This window comes from Cupressus sempervirens, chromosome 8 (assembly GCF_028749045.1).
Source record: "Cupressus sempervirens isolate cs-2001-9-10 chromosome 8, ASM2874904v1, whole genome shotgun sequence".
Lineage (NCBI taxonomy): Eukaryota > Viridiplantae > Streptophyta > Pinopsida > Cupressales > Cupressaceae > Cupressus > Cupressus sempervirens.
In genome coordinates, this window is record NC_143125.1 from 683,014,531 (window position 1) to 683,029,484 (window position 14,954).

General features: G+C 41.8%; 1 protein-coding gene across 2 annotated transcripts in view; it reads right to left on the minus strand.

The window, feature by feature from the left end:
- LOC149544300 (protein NRT1/ PTR FAMILY 8.1-like) overlaps nucleotides 1-14,954 on the minus strand; it is a 130,491-nt gene that overhangs the window by 53,123 nt on the left and 62,414 nt on the right. For both annotated transcript variants that reach the window (XM_089798774.1, XM_089798775.1), the window contains 3 exons: nucleotides 14,648-14,789; nucleotides 14,203-14,420; nucleotides 13,467-14,023 (listed from right to left, as the gene is read on the minus strand). In XM_089798774.1, the coding sequence (XP_089654900.1) occupies nucleotides 13,467-14,023; nucleotides 14,203-14,420; nucleotides 14,648-14,753 (881 nt within the window). In that variant the 5' untranslated portion in view covers nucleotides 14,754-14,789. The remainder of the gene's footprint in view (nucleotides 1-13,466; nucleotides 14,024-14,202; nucleotides 14,421-14,647; nucleotides 14,790-14,954) is intronic.

Here is a 14,954-nt window from a genome sequence, read left to right on the forward strand (position 1 = left end):
ATAAATTTTTCCCCCTCCAGTCATAGTTATTTTACTGTTTCAAACTGAAGATAAAACCCTTGCTTGCTGCTTGAATATTGGGGTTTAAAATTCGAAAGTCTGTTGTATTCAGACCTGCTGTTACATTTCTTCATGATGGAATTATCCCTTTGCTGTAGATATTTTTTCAGAGTGACTTTCCATGCTAGAGCTATCATGACTCAATTTTCCATGCCAATTCTGAAAATGCATTATTAACCATAACCAGATGTCCCTATTTTGCTTGAAAATCTATCATGAATTGATGCCATGAATGATTACTGGGTAAATCTGATATATAGCTATTTGTTAATGCTGCAACTGCATATCTTTGCAGTATTAATAGCTTCCTGTGCTTTATCTCAGACCTTTGACTCAGCAGGAATGTAATTGCTGCAATTTCTGTTATTTATAATTCTTTTCCAGCTTCTTCTATGTAGCAGCAACAGCAATAAACTTGTTACTTCATTGATGTTGATCATGTACTATAATACATGAATCCTTTTGCTTGTAGTATCCCTCCTGTAGCATTCTTTAGAAGTTCTATTCTTTTGCTCTCTCCTGTAGCAAGTTACTTTCTTTTTGTAATCTACCATGTGATAATCAAAGGTTTCATGTATAATAGACACATATCCCTTTGATATTATGTTTTTCTGTCTTATTTGTCTTGACTAGCTTCATAGGTTCTATTTCTAATGGGTACGTCAGGCTCAATAACCCTTGTGGGAGCCTGCTGTTATATCCGTGTATCCGTTAAAAATAGAACACTGCACAAGAAACAAGCACATTAGTAGTAAAGCATTCAGTTTGATAGGTTTCTTTCCTTGCTGATATATATTTTATTTTATGAAAATGAATGGCATGTTAGGAAAATGAAGGAGATGAATGGAATGCTTGCATTGCTTACATCCATTGGATCTAACAAATTGCCTTATGAATGCAGGACTTGAATGTGTAGATAGAGCCACAGCTTGAGGCAGCGGATGGATGGAGGCGAATGAATGGAAGATGACAGTCATTACAAGCAGTGACTAGTGCCCATGACTTCTACTCTTTTGCTTTCTTTTCTGTCATTTATTTTTGTAGAGTAGAATATATATCAGCAAGTAGGAGACTACTCTCACAGTCACTTGTGTGAGAGATATATGTTTATTCAGCGTATTCATTGATCATTTCATTCTTTTGTAAATATCAATTGTATATTCAAAAATGAATAATACAAAGACATTTCTTATTCTTTCAATATAAATGAAAAGTATTTTTCTGCAACTTTGAATGTGAAATTGATCTTTCAGAACTGAATTTTAGCACGAGTTAAAATTAAGTAACATTAACTATAATTTCTTACGATGTGTTCTGTACACATAACTCGCATTAATAGATAACTCCAATAACATGTAATGGGCACCCCTGGATGTCCCAAAAAACTAAACCAATTTGCTGAAAGGAATATTGTCAAACAGTTTGCATGCAACCTCTTATTTCTCCGTTTAATGTTTTAAACCCCTTATAACTCCAGAAATCAAACGTTTATTTGTTTGTTGTGTTTTGTGCATGGAATTGGTATCATACAACATAAACAAGAAAGAAACTACAATAATATGCAAAGTGGAAATGAACTGCTGCTAATAAAATGTTATTTTCAGAATTCATAAAACCAAATACATGGCAGATTTATCAACTCACTAATTACTTCAGCAGTATTGACATAATACTCCAGCCCATGCTTTCGAACTTGCTGCTACAATACTTTGTCCTTCAATCAGTCCACTACCTTCGTAATACCATTCCCTCAAAGCGGCATAAGCGTCGGACAAGTAGTGAAGAAGATATGAGCAAAATACCAAATCTGCCTGTAGCCGGAAATGCAACTAAACTGCCTGATAATGAAGCCAATAAGAAAGAATTCCAAAGGCCAAACCCCAAGGGAATGACGTCTAGAATGTTACAAGAGAGGATAGACATCCTCAAATGCCAAGAACGGAGCTGCAACTCACACACCAATTTCTTCTCATATTCAACCTGCCTAATGAAGCCACAAATGCTTCCTTTTATTCTATTTCCAAGGGTCCACTCAACTCATATAGGCAATGTGGGATAAAAGATGTGTAATATATAAAACATATATTAAAATACCCCTTATGTCTCCCTTGGGTACACATCACCATAAAATAAATACTAAAGTAACACTTTAATATTTTACAATTAAATTAGACGTTACTTTAATAAAATTTCAGGCATTAAAATGTATTAGCAATCGGACTCCGAATAATGCGAGTGATAGCTCATCGAAAAGCTCTCATCGAGGAGTATCGAATCCAATCACCAAAATTGACCTACACTGTGTCCTGCCGACTTACTAAAAATAGTAAGTATGCCTGAAACTGAGTAAATCAACTTCGTTTTGGCCCAAACTGGAAATGACTAGGCCAAAACACTCCAGGATCCCATTAAACCCTTCGTTAGCCCTCGGGACCATGTAGAACAAGGCTAACGCACACACACTTGGTCAACTGCTAAAATGGGGACATTACAGTCCGCCCCCCTTGAAATTGCTTGTCCTCAAGCAATCTCAGTCCAGCCTGCTGAATAACCTGCTCACTCTCCCATGTAGAATCTTCCTCCGGCAGGTCCTTCCATCTGACCAAATACTCCTTCACTATCCTGTTTCTAAGCTTCCTCTCTCTGGTGTCCAGAATAGCCTCGAGTACTAACACAAGCTTCCCCTCCTCATCCAAAGGGGGTAAATCTGCAAAAGGCACTACACTTTGACCAATGGCTTTCTTAAGCCTAGACACATGAAACACATTGTGCACTCGATTGCCCTCTGGAAGCTCAAGCTCATAGGCGACTTTGCCCACTTTGCGAATCGCCCTGTAGGGACCATAAAATCTAGGTTTCAACTTTTCAGCTCCGCTCTTCTTGAGCGATGACTGTCTATATCGTTGTAGCCTCAAGTAAACCATATCCCCTACCTCGAAGCTACGCTCTATTCAGTGCTGATCAGCATACAATTTCTGTTGATTCTGGGCCTGTTGTATATTCTCTGAGCACTTTCAGGATGTCCTGACTATCCTGCAATAAGTTTTTGGCTTTGGGCACTCTACTGTCCCCCAAAACTAAATCCATGAAGCTAGGTGCTTCATAACCATAGAGTGCCATGAAAGGAGTCATCTTGATGGACATATGATAAGTGGTGTTATAACAATACTCTCTCATATGCAACCATCTGATCCAAGCCTTTTGTTGTGTAGTTACATAGTTCCTCAAATATCCTTCCACCCATTTATTCACAATCTTTGTTTGCCCATCTATTTGCGGGTGATAACTAGTGCTAGGTGTAAGATCTGTACCACACAACCTAAACAACTCTTGCCAAAAAACACTCATAAACTTACTATCCCGATCGCTGACAATGAATCTGGGCAGCCCATGTAACCTGAATATCTCTCTAAAGAAAAGATCTGCCACCTGTGCTGTTGTGTAAGTGGACGGAATAGCAAAGAAGTGAGCAAACTTCGTCAAGCGGTCCACCACCACATAGATGCAATCCCTTCCCTGCACTCGTGGTAAACCAATGATGAAGTCCATCGAAATACTTTCCCATTTCCTATCAGGAATGGGCAAGGGCTGTAATAAACTTGCAGGAAATGTGTGGTCTCCCTTATTCTGTTGACAAACCACACACTCCCTGACTTACCTCTGAACATCATCCTTGAGCCCTTTCCATGAAAACCACTCTCGGATCTGCCTATAGGTCTTGAAGACCCCCGGATGTCCAGCTGTGGGTGCATCATGAAATGCCTTCAGTATTGCCTCTCTCAAATGTGATGACGGAATCAAATAAACCCTGTCCTGAACTCTGATCAATCCATCTATCACCTCATAGCGATCATCCTGTATGGTACCTGAAATCAGTCCAGAAGCCCAAGCATCTCCGACATACTCTGCTATAATCCGATCTCTCCAATCTCCTGAAATCTCTGCCAGAGCACATAAGTGAGGTCTCCGAGATAAGGCATCAGCCACCACATTTTTCTTACCTTTGACAAACTCTATGTCAAAGTCATAAGCCTGCAATTTAGTCACCCATTTTTGTTGCCGGTCATTAAGATCACGCTGGCTCATGAAGTATTCAATACTGTTGTGATCAGTCTTGATCACAAAACGTCCACCTACCAAATATGATCGAAATTTGGCCAATGCATGCATTATGGCCAACATCTCCCGGTCATAGATAGAATAACTTTTCTCAACTCCCTGGAGCTTCCTACTCTCGAATGCAATGGGATGCTTCTCCTGCATCAATACTGCTCCAATCCCATCACCTGATGCATCACAATGAAGCTCAAAAGGCTTCGTGAAATCCGGTAGAGCTAGAAATGGACATGAAGACATTACCTGCTTGAAATGCCCAAAACACCTCTGTGCTGCCCCTGTCCACACAAAGGCTCCTTTCCTGGTAAGATCTGTCAAGGGTGTAGCAATATGTGAGAATCCCTTAACAAACCTCCTATAAAAACCACATAAACCAAAGAATCCCTTAAGCTGTGTAAGGTTTGTGGGAGTAGGCCACTCTACAATAGCTCTAATCTTTTCGGGATCAACCCGAACACCATCTGCACTAATGATATGCCCAAGGTAAAGGAGCTCAGTCATGCCAAACTCACATTTAGATTCCTTGGCATACAATGACTCTCTCTCCAGAATAGATAACACCTCCTCCAGATGATGTAAGTGCTCCTCCCAGGTCTTACTGAAGACCAAGATGTCATCAAAGAAGATCAAGACAAATCTCCTCAACTGATTCCTGAATACCTGGTTCATACAACTTTGAAATGTAGCAGGTGCATTGGTTCGACCAAATGGCATAACCATGAACTCAAAGTGGCCATAGTGACATCGGAAGGCTGTTTTCTCAATGTCCTTTGCTCTCATCCTAATTTGATGGTATCCGGATCGCAAATCAATTTTGGTGAAGAAGCATGCCCCATGCAACTCATCAATCAACTCATCAATCCTAGGAATGGGATACCTGTTTTTAATTGTTTTCTTATTCAGTGCCCTGTAATCGATGCACATGCGCATTGTCCCATCCTTCTTCTTTACCAATACTACTGCTGAAGCAAAGGGGCTCTTACTGGGCCTGATATGCCCCATCTCCAACAAATCCTTAATCGCCTTCTCTATCTCATCCTTGAGTTTCTTAGGATGACGATAGGGAGTAATCATAACTGGTTTGGCTCCCTCCTCGAGCTCAATAACATGTTCCATCCCTCTGTCAGGAGGAACCCCATGAGGAATATCGCTAAATACTTTAGCGTGTCTATCAAGTATCTTCTGGATATTTGGTGGATGACTCTTTTCTTGTGGCTCTGGTGAAGTTGGCATAATGTAGCACTCTGTCGCCCACTCTATGTCATCATGACGAAAAAGTCTCTGCATTCTCCTCAAGGACACTACTCTGCAACCTCCATCTGAAAGTCCTCTAAGTACCACAGTTCTGCCCTCATGCTGGAATCTCATCTCCAATTTCGCTAGATTGAGTGTGAACTCAACTAGTGAAGCCATCCATGTCATGCCGAGGATGTTTACCGCATAGGGTAAGAAGTTCAACACAAGTATAACACGATTCAATTCCGACAGGTACTTTATTCATGTATGCATTTGCAGATTACAATGACTACAATGATTTCCAACTACAACGCTCCTTCCAAAGACCATCTCAGACGTGTACATATACCTTTCCGAAGGGGTGACTCAAGCATCACGCGCCCGTTCGGATACTACTCTACCCGTCGGCTACATTATATCTTTTACCGACAACATCATCCCCCCCAAAAAGAAAGGTCGTCTCCAGACGACAATACAACAAAAATCAAAATTTTCTAACGCCATACATCAATGCATAAGTACTAGACAGAGGGATGTGTCCCTGGCGTAGTGGCCGTCCGTGTCCGCAACTCATTCACCTCTGCTCTTAGCTTGTAGACCTGTTCCTTCCGGATCTTCAGCTCAGCTTCTGCTTCCAACTGGAGCTCGAGGGCTGACTGCATCATCTCTCCGACTTCTCCCAATTCTCTCTCCTTTTCTGCTGCCATCTTTTCTTTTTCCGTCGTCAATTGTTCATTTGCCACCGCTAACTGTTCTTTTGCTACTAACAGGGCTGTCTTCTCGGATCGCCAGGTCGCCCGCTCTGATTCCCAGGCTGCCTTCTCCGAAGCAAACCTGGCAGCTGACTCCTCCCGAGCTCTCTCAGCTGCTAGCTGGTCCGCCTGACTCCTCCGAAGGGTGTAATATATCTCCCTGTGTAACCTTGCGATCTCCTGAATCAATATCTCAATCCGACTCTCCTTCACAGGTTCCTTTGTCATGGACCAATCTTGTCGCATCTCTGTGGTTTCTACATCGGGCCATCCCCTCTCCTGAAAACACACGGTAAAGGCAGCTGGACACTCCCTCCTCATGAAGGATATGACCCCTTCCAGCTCCTTCCCTACTGACTCCAACGCCTGCATCTTTGCTGAATCTATAACCTGGCGAGCCCGAGATGCTAGAGCTGCGACATTATCAAGAAAAATTGCCTCTGTCCTCGTTGCTTCCTGCACTAGTGGGTGCTTCGGCTGTGTACCCATAGCCTTCTCTATTTCATCCGCCATACGCTCAACATCGCTATGCGTTACTTCCTCATCCTATGCCTGCACAACCTCTTGTAGTGGGTTCTTTGAAACTGCTTCCCGCGTGGGTGTCGGCAAGTATGTCACTCGAGGTGCTGGAGTTCGGTGGAATTTTGTACTCAGAAAAGCACTGACCCTCTGTGTTCGGTCCTCTCTCTCGCTGTTCTGCTTAGGTGATGTCAACAGTGTCGTGTCTTCTGCAACCACCGTATCAGATCCTGATACATCTAGTAGGACACTTGATGCCCCCAATTTCTCACCCACGGGTACCTCCAACACCCCTGTCTCTATGTCTATCTCCATCTCTCTGTCAGGTACAAAAGTTTCTCCTATATCTGGTAAAGTCTCATAAGCCAGCTCCATTGGTGCCATCGGGGCTACCATCTCCGTTGGTGCTGGATGTGACTCTGCTTCAGCTCGTGTCTCTATGGTGGGCTGCGTCGTAACTGAGACTGGTGTCATCACTATCGGCTGTCTGATTTGTCCAAACCCTGGGATACCATGTATACCCACCGGAACCAAGTGTGTCATAGTCGAGAGCACAGGTCGTGGAAATATCAAGGGTGTAGCCGTGATTACTCCTACCTCTTCGTCATCTTCTTCTTCCCCCTTAGACCCATCCGCCTCTGAAGATGTTTCCTCCCGGCCACTATCTGTGTCGCCATCATCCAGTCTTGGTCGCTTCTGCCCTATTGTTTTGGTGCCAAGAGTATCCAAGTGCTTCCACTGCATTATATTGTATTCTACTTCGACCTCCATTGTTGTTGTTATTGCTTCCGCCCCTTCCGTGTCTATTGTTATTTCTATATCCACCTGAAGTTGCATCATTGCCCGCGTTATTGCTATTGTTCGACGCTTCCTGCGTGAGTAACACCTATTGGTGTCCTTTTGCTTTCAAGTTAAACGGGCACTCTTTCACGGAATGCCCCGCCACCTGGCAGATGTCACAAAACTGCTTCTTCGAGCATGAACCCTTCGTATGTTCATCCTCCTTGCAATCTGTACACCACAGTTCTCCTTTTACTATATCTAGATTCTTTTTCAAATTTTTTAATTCTTTCATCATCCGTAGCATGTCTTTCTGTAGCGCTTTCACCTTTTTGTTTGATTCCTCATCACTACTACTACTCTCCGAGGATGAATCATCTGAATCAGAGGACTTATGCTTTTTCTTTTACTCGTCTTCTGTTCACTTTCCAAATCCATAGCGCGAGTATACGCATTGGTGTACGATGCCGATGGTACAATCTTCATTTTCTTTTTAAGAGCCGGCCGTAGCCCCTCCACGAACCATCGTTTTTTCAACCCATCTGCTGGTTGACTCTCCATCTTCCCGATCAATTCCTTCAGTCGCCTGGCATAGGTTCAGACTGTCTCATTCTTTCCTTGTTTGGTGCTGTAGATTTCTGCCACTATTTCGTTATCATCTCGAAGCAATCTGAATTCTGCTATAAATTCTTTTTTAACATTATCCCATGTATTAAGTTTTTGAGGACTAGTGTCAGAAAACCAGTCTATCGCCACACCCCGTAGGGTCGCTGGAAATTGTCTTACTCAATCATCTTCATCCGTCACACCATTTGCCGTCCATATGGTTTCACATGTTTTGCAATGTCTAATAGGGTCTGCTGAACCGTCACCGTGAAACTTGGGTAACTTTTCTTTAGGGCCAGCCATCGTTACTTGTCTTAGATTCTGCGGTACTTGTGTGTCCGCGTTGCTCTGTACTCTCGCGCTATTCTGTGCTCCCACGCTGTTGTTCTGTGCTCCCGCGCTGTTCTGGACAACAGTCTTGTTCTCAACAACTGCGTTGTCTGGTGACAAGTCTTCAAGTGATGTTCTATTCTCCGCCTGTATCTGTTCGTCCGGAGTATCAGGAACAAAGAGATCCCTCCACGCTCGTGCTTCCTCGGCACTCCGAGCCGTGCGAGTTGCTTCTCTTCCGTTCGGACACTCTCCCCTCGGCGTATACAGGTTAAGAAATTCTTCCCTTGTTTCCTCCACCAAATTCAAGCGTTGTCGAGTTTCTTCCAGCAATTCCTCGGTACTCCTTAGCCTACTAGGTGAGTGCACTCCCTTCGTTTGTGCCTCTTCACCCCTTCGGTGCCCCTCGGCAATCTGCTGAAGTCTCTGTCTGCGTTCTGCTTGCTGTGTTAGATTTAAAATTTCTTTTGGTGTACTTAGTTCATTCTTATCTTTCACCTTATTCCGATCTTTGTTGAGCAAATTCGGCATCAATCTTCATATCATTCCCTCGTTCCAGGTTTGTCTGGCAACGGCGCCAAATGTTTACCGCATAGGGTAAGAAGTTCAACACAAGTATAACATAATTCAATTCCGACAGGTACTTTATTCATGTATGCATTTGCAGATTACAATGACTACAATGATTTCCAACTACAACGCTCCTTCCAAAGTCCATCTCGGACGTGTACATATACCTTTCCGAAGGGGTGACTCAAGCGTCACGCGCCCGTTCGGATACTACTCTATCCGTCGGCTACATTATATCTTTTACCGACAACAGAGGATGACATCATAATCTCCCATGTCCACAACATAGAACTCATCCTCCAACTCGTAGCCATCTCCAAACCTAATGCGAAGATTAGATATCTTCCGAGTGCATAATAACTTATCACCGTTAGCCACCATGACTCTAAACCCATCATGCTCCTCTGTCTGTAACCCTCTCCTGGCTACCAACTGTGCATCTATGAAGTTATGTGTAGCCCCAGTGTCAATAAGAGATATCACTTTCTGCCCCTGGATAGTACCCCTGACTTTAAATGTGATTGCCTTTTGGGCCCCTGTCAAGCGTGCCAACGATCTATCATCCTTAGGAATGTTGCTCTCCTCTATAGTGTTACCCTCATCTGAATCGGAGTGCTGATCCTCCCCTTCTGACTCTGACTCTTCTGCTGAAAAATACTCCATTTGATTTGCCTTAGCCTTGAGAGAACATTTATGAGATAAGTCCCAAGGCTCTCTACAATGGAAGCACAGCTTCTTCTTTCGAAGTTCATTCAAGGTTTCATTGTCTAGTCCTTTTGATCCTTCTTTGGGTTTGCTATACTCTTTCTGAAACGGTTTTTTGTCTTTGTCCTTGCAGTAGGAAGAATCTGTTGAATGGTTTTTTCCTTTGTATACCGAAGGGGCTAAATCTCGTGCCTTTTTAGTTGCTTCAGCTAAGGTGAGTGGATCATGTCCCTTCACCCAACCTCGTAATGGATCAGCAAGACCATCACAAAATAACACCACCAATCTCCTAGGAGAGATATCAGTAACAAGTACAGACAAGCGCTGAAACTCGGCAATGTAAGCATCCACAGAACCTGACTGTTTTAACTGTGCTAGCTCCTTGAAATGTAACTCGGGATCCTTAGTGTCAAATCTCTCAATCAATGTTTTGGTGAATTCCTCATAGGATGTAATCTAATTATGCCCCAAAGTCACCATGCCATGATGCCACCATTCATGTGCAACGCCATCCAAGTGCATAGCCGCATACTTGATAGCCTCCTCCTTAGGCATAGGATTTAGCTGCAAGTATGTATCTACCTTCTGCACCCAAGCTCGTGCAGTCATCTTCCCTGAAGCATCATAATAAGGTAAAGAAAGTTTTCCAACTTTCTTCCTCAGCTCAAAGTTTTGATTCCTCCCTCCTGCTTTAGGCATGTGTCTCATCCTCAAGTCCATATAATCTCTAAGAGAAATATTCGCCTGAAACTCCAGTCCACTAGCCTCCCAGTCCCTCCTGAACTGATCTTGTAACTCGGTAATCTGTGGTTCGTTTACTGGTTGAACCGGATCTCTGGGTGGGAAAGTGGGTAGAAGAGGTCTCGAGCTCGCAGTCCGTGCTGGGCGTGCAACGTGTCTAAAGTTATCAGCCTCATTCCCATTGTTGCCATGTCCATTATTACCATTAATGTTATTCTCAGGACCATTGTTGTTGCCTTGGCCTCCATGGTTATTGTTTCCCCCGTTGTTATTGTTTCTGTTGTTGACATCACCTGGATTAATATTGACACCCATCTGTCTAGCCATGAGCTGCAACATCATGTCCATTCGCCTATTCTGCTCCTGCTGCATATGCTGCCCCTGCTCTAATGTATCCAGTAACTGTCTGAACAGTACCTCCCCCTGATCTGGACCAGCATTCCTGCCTCCGCCTAATCCTGTATTCCTGTCATCTCGATCACCATATTATTGTCCTGATCACAGAATATCTCCTCTATGTCTGTATGGTTGGATTCAATGTCCACCTGCACGGATGTACTAGACTGTTTGCTTTGCAAGTCTGAAATCCTATTTTGTCTTGCTCTAGTATCGCGGAAATTATAAGACCCCTATCGCATGCTCAAACATAAATGCTTAGCCTGTTTTTTTTATTTATTTCTGATTTTAGTGTTTTCACATTTCGTCAAACACTTTTTCCCTCTATCCGGCTGTTCCAAATTCCCTATAAGACCTCCACAGGATGGCAGGACTTATAGCTCTGATACCACTATAATGGGCACCCCTGGATGTCCCAAAAAACTAAACCAATTTGCTGAAAGGAATATTGTCAAACAGTTTGCATGCAACCTCTTATATCTCCGTTTAATGTTTTAAACCCCTTATAACTCCGGAAATCAAACGTTTATTTGTTTGTTGTGTTTTGTGCATGGAATTGGTATCATACAACATAAACAAGAAAGAAACTACAATAATATGCAAAGTGGAAATGAACTGCTGCTAATAAAATGTTATTTTCAGAATTCATAAAACCAAATGCATGGCAGATTTATCAACTCACTAATTACTTCAGCAGTATTGACATAATACTCCAGCCCATGCTTTCGAACTTGCTGCTACAATACTTTGTCCTTCAATCAGTCCACTACCTTCGTAATACCATTCCCTCAAAGCGGCATAAGCGTCGGACAAGTAGTGAAGAAGATATGAGCAAAATACCAAATCTGCCTGTAGCCGGAAATGCAACTAAACTGCCTGATAATGAAGCCAATAAGAAAGAATTCCAAAGGCCAAACCCCAAGGGAATGACGTCTAGAATGTTACAAGAGAGGATAGACGTCCTCAAATGCCAAGAACGGAGCTGCAACTCACACACCAATTTCTTCTCACTTTCAACCTGCCTAATGAAGCCACAAATGCTTCCTTTTATTCTATTTCCAAGGGTCCACTCAACTCATATGGGCAATGTGGGATAAAAGATGTGTAATATATAAAACATATATTAAAATACCCCTTATGTCTCCCTTGGGTACACATCACCATAAAATAAATATTAAAGTAACACTTTAATATTTTACAATTAAATTAGACGTTACTTTAATAAAACTTCAGGCATTAAAATGTATTAGCAATCGGACTCCGAATAATGCAAGTGATAGCTCATCGGAAAGCTCTCATCGAAGAGTATCGAATCCAATCACCAAAATTGACCTGCACTGTGTCCTGCCGACTTACTAAAAATAGTAAGTACGCCTGAAACTGAGTAAATCAACTTCGTTTTGGCCCAAACTGGAAATGACTAGGCCAAAACACTCCAGGATCCCATTAAACCCTTCGTTAGCCCTCGGGACCATGTAGAACAAGACTAACGCACACACACTTGGTCAACTGCTAAAATGGGGACATTACATAACATTCATAGATAGTGTAATATCTTATCTCTTATGTATTACCAATAATTTGTTTTAGTACTTTAACATACAGAAGATATGATTTAGGTTGGATATTTTAATATCTCTAACCGTTACAATCTGCCATAGTGGAGACGATGAGAAATCCTAATCAAGGGATACTGCAATAAGGTTCCTTTTTAAGTACCTCACTCCATATAGTGACTAAGGATTCCCATGGAGCCGAAGGAGGACACGAAGGACTGCCTTTGGGCTTGGAAAGGGCTTTTCGGACACGCTGTAGTGAGGAGGAGTCTTCATAATCTCCTTCATGGGGAGTGGATATCTCAATCATGGAAGAGAAGTTGAGGATGGAATAGATAGAGGGAAAGGTGATAGGACCCCACACAAGGTAGGGTAGCCCACCTCATATACATGGCAAGGGTCACATGAGACCAAGGGAGACAATATATCCACTCTTGGGCCTAGGGTAGGAGATTTTTGTGACACCTCTTCATATCTCCTTCATCTTACCACACCTGCGGCTGTTTATGTAATCTAATTATGCAATGTGATTATAAATGAGTACTAACCATATTGCAGGGATTCAAATAGAAGTTCCTATACATGGTAAAATTTAACCATAATCTTATTGTTGCTTTAGGGAAAAATTCAGGGCGATTTGGAGTAGGGAAATTACAACTAAGCTCCTTCGCCAATGCGTTTAAAACTCATTTTCTTTGGCTATCTGGGCCAAAAACCATAGTGACATATATTTCATTCATTCAGATTCTTGCTAAGGTTCTTGAATTGCTTTCTTCACACCATTCATTCTTATCAGATCATATTATAATCAACACATAGGCTAATCAACATCTACTAGGCAAACCCTGTTTCCAGTTCAAGTAGTGGAACTGAACACTAGGACTGAACTTAATTACTGACAAATATTTGATTACATAACTATATCTTTCATTGAGCAGACGAGCTTGAGAAACTGGGTAAACTAACATTAATGTTACCAAATACAATTAGTCATATATGCATATTGGTTAGGTTTGGTGTTTCCTACACTGCTCAATCTAGATTATTTTTCTCCAAATAAACATACAGGGGTCTTTTAAGAAATGTTTAGTAGACTTACAGGAATACATCTGTGTGCTCAAGTTTCCGACTTCCTTCAATGGAAGACTCCATATCTTGAACTTCATAAAGCAAAGAATTATCATCTGGAAGTTGAATATGCCGTTTCCGAAAGGATGCAACAATGACCTGGGCTATCCGGGTCAAAGCACTTCCTCCTGGTTTCTGATGCCGGTACAATGAGGTGCCTGAAAAGAAGAAAAATATTGCTACTGCCAAAGCCACAGTAGGAATTCCAAAACCCCACCCCCAACCAACATTATCTTGGATCCAAACAAGGACACTGCTAGAGAGGAGAGCACCAATATTTATTGAAAAATAATACCAGTTGAAAAATGAACTCTTCTTCTTCTTTTCAACATCATCCGTCTCATCAAATTGGTCTGCTCCAAAAGATGATACACATGGGGTGATACCTCCAGTTCCTAATGCAACAAGGTAAAGCGATAAGAAGAACAGACCAGTTTGTGCCGTGGATGCATCATTATCATCATCAGAAACCTTACAAAGAGGCTTTAGACTGGGCATAAATGCAGATATGGTCAGCAAGGTCATTCCCTGCAAAGGAATGGAACTTCTTCAACTAATATGTGTTCCGATTCTTATGATGGTGATTAGAATCCAAATGTTAAAACATGATCGAACAACATGTCAAACAGGAAGCAAATATTAAGTATTGTGCAACAGAGCCAAATTTCAATAAACAAAATAATAATGAAGAAACAGAAAAGACTCACAATAAAATAGATAACAGAGAAAACAGCGATTGTCCAATATCGTCCCCAATATGAATCAGCCATAAAAGCCCCAATGAGAGGCGTAATGCTACATGTTCCAGACCAGTTGGTTACAGCATTGGCTGCTGTAGAGTTACCCTGATGGAAACACTTTATCAAATAGTTCACCATATTTATGTTGATTCCACAGTATGCTAAGCTCACGCAGCATTCATTTCCTATATCAGTTAAAAAACAGTTAGGAACCCTGAGTTTTGTGCTGCAGACATCGGGCCCCTACCTTTATAAAATCTCCATTGCGGATATATAAATAACCATCTCTCTTTGACTGACAAATTTGAAAATCACATCTAAAAATTACAATTTACTTCATTGTTAGTTGAAGTTCAAAAAGCAATGTTAGAGATAAGTCTTATTATTCATAACAAGATTAATTGGTGTGTACCCAAAATGAATGGACAAGCCTTCCAGTTTCCTGATTTTTTCTTGATTGACGGGTTTCCATGAATATCCACAGAACCATCTTGAGTTATATCATTATTTGAATGCATTGAACAGACCTCACTCTTTGTCTCCACTTTCTTAACCTGTAAAATACAATAAAAGAAATTTAAATACAACAGAGGGAAAAAAATTTGAAGTCCAGTCAGAATGAGAGCATGTAAAATCTCATTAAATGGTCATGATAAAATCATATTTCCAGGTCATATGAAATCTAATCCTAATGCTAATCTGCATGAACCTGAAAAGTT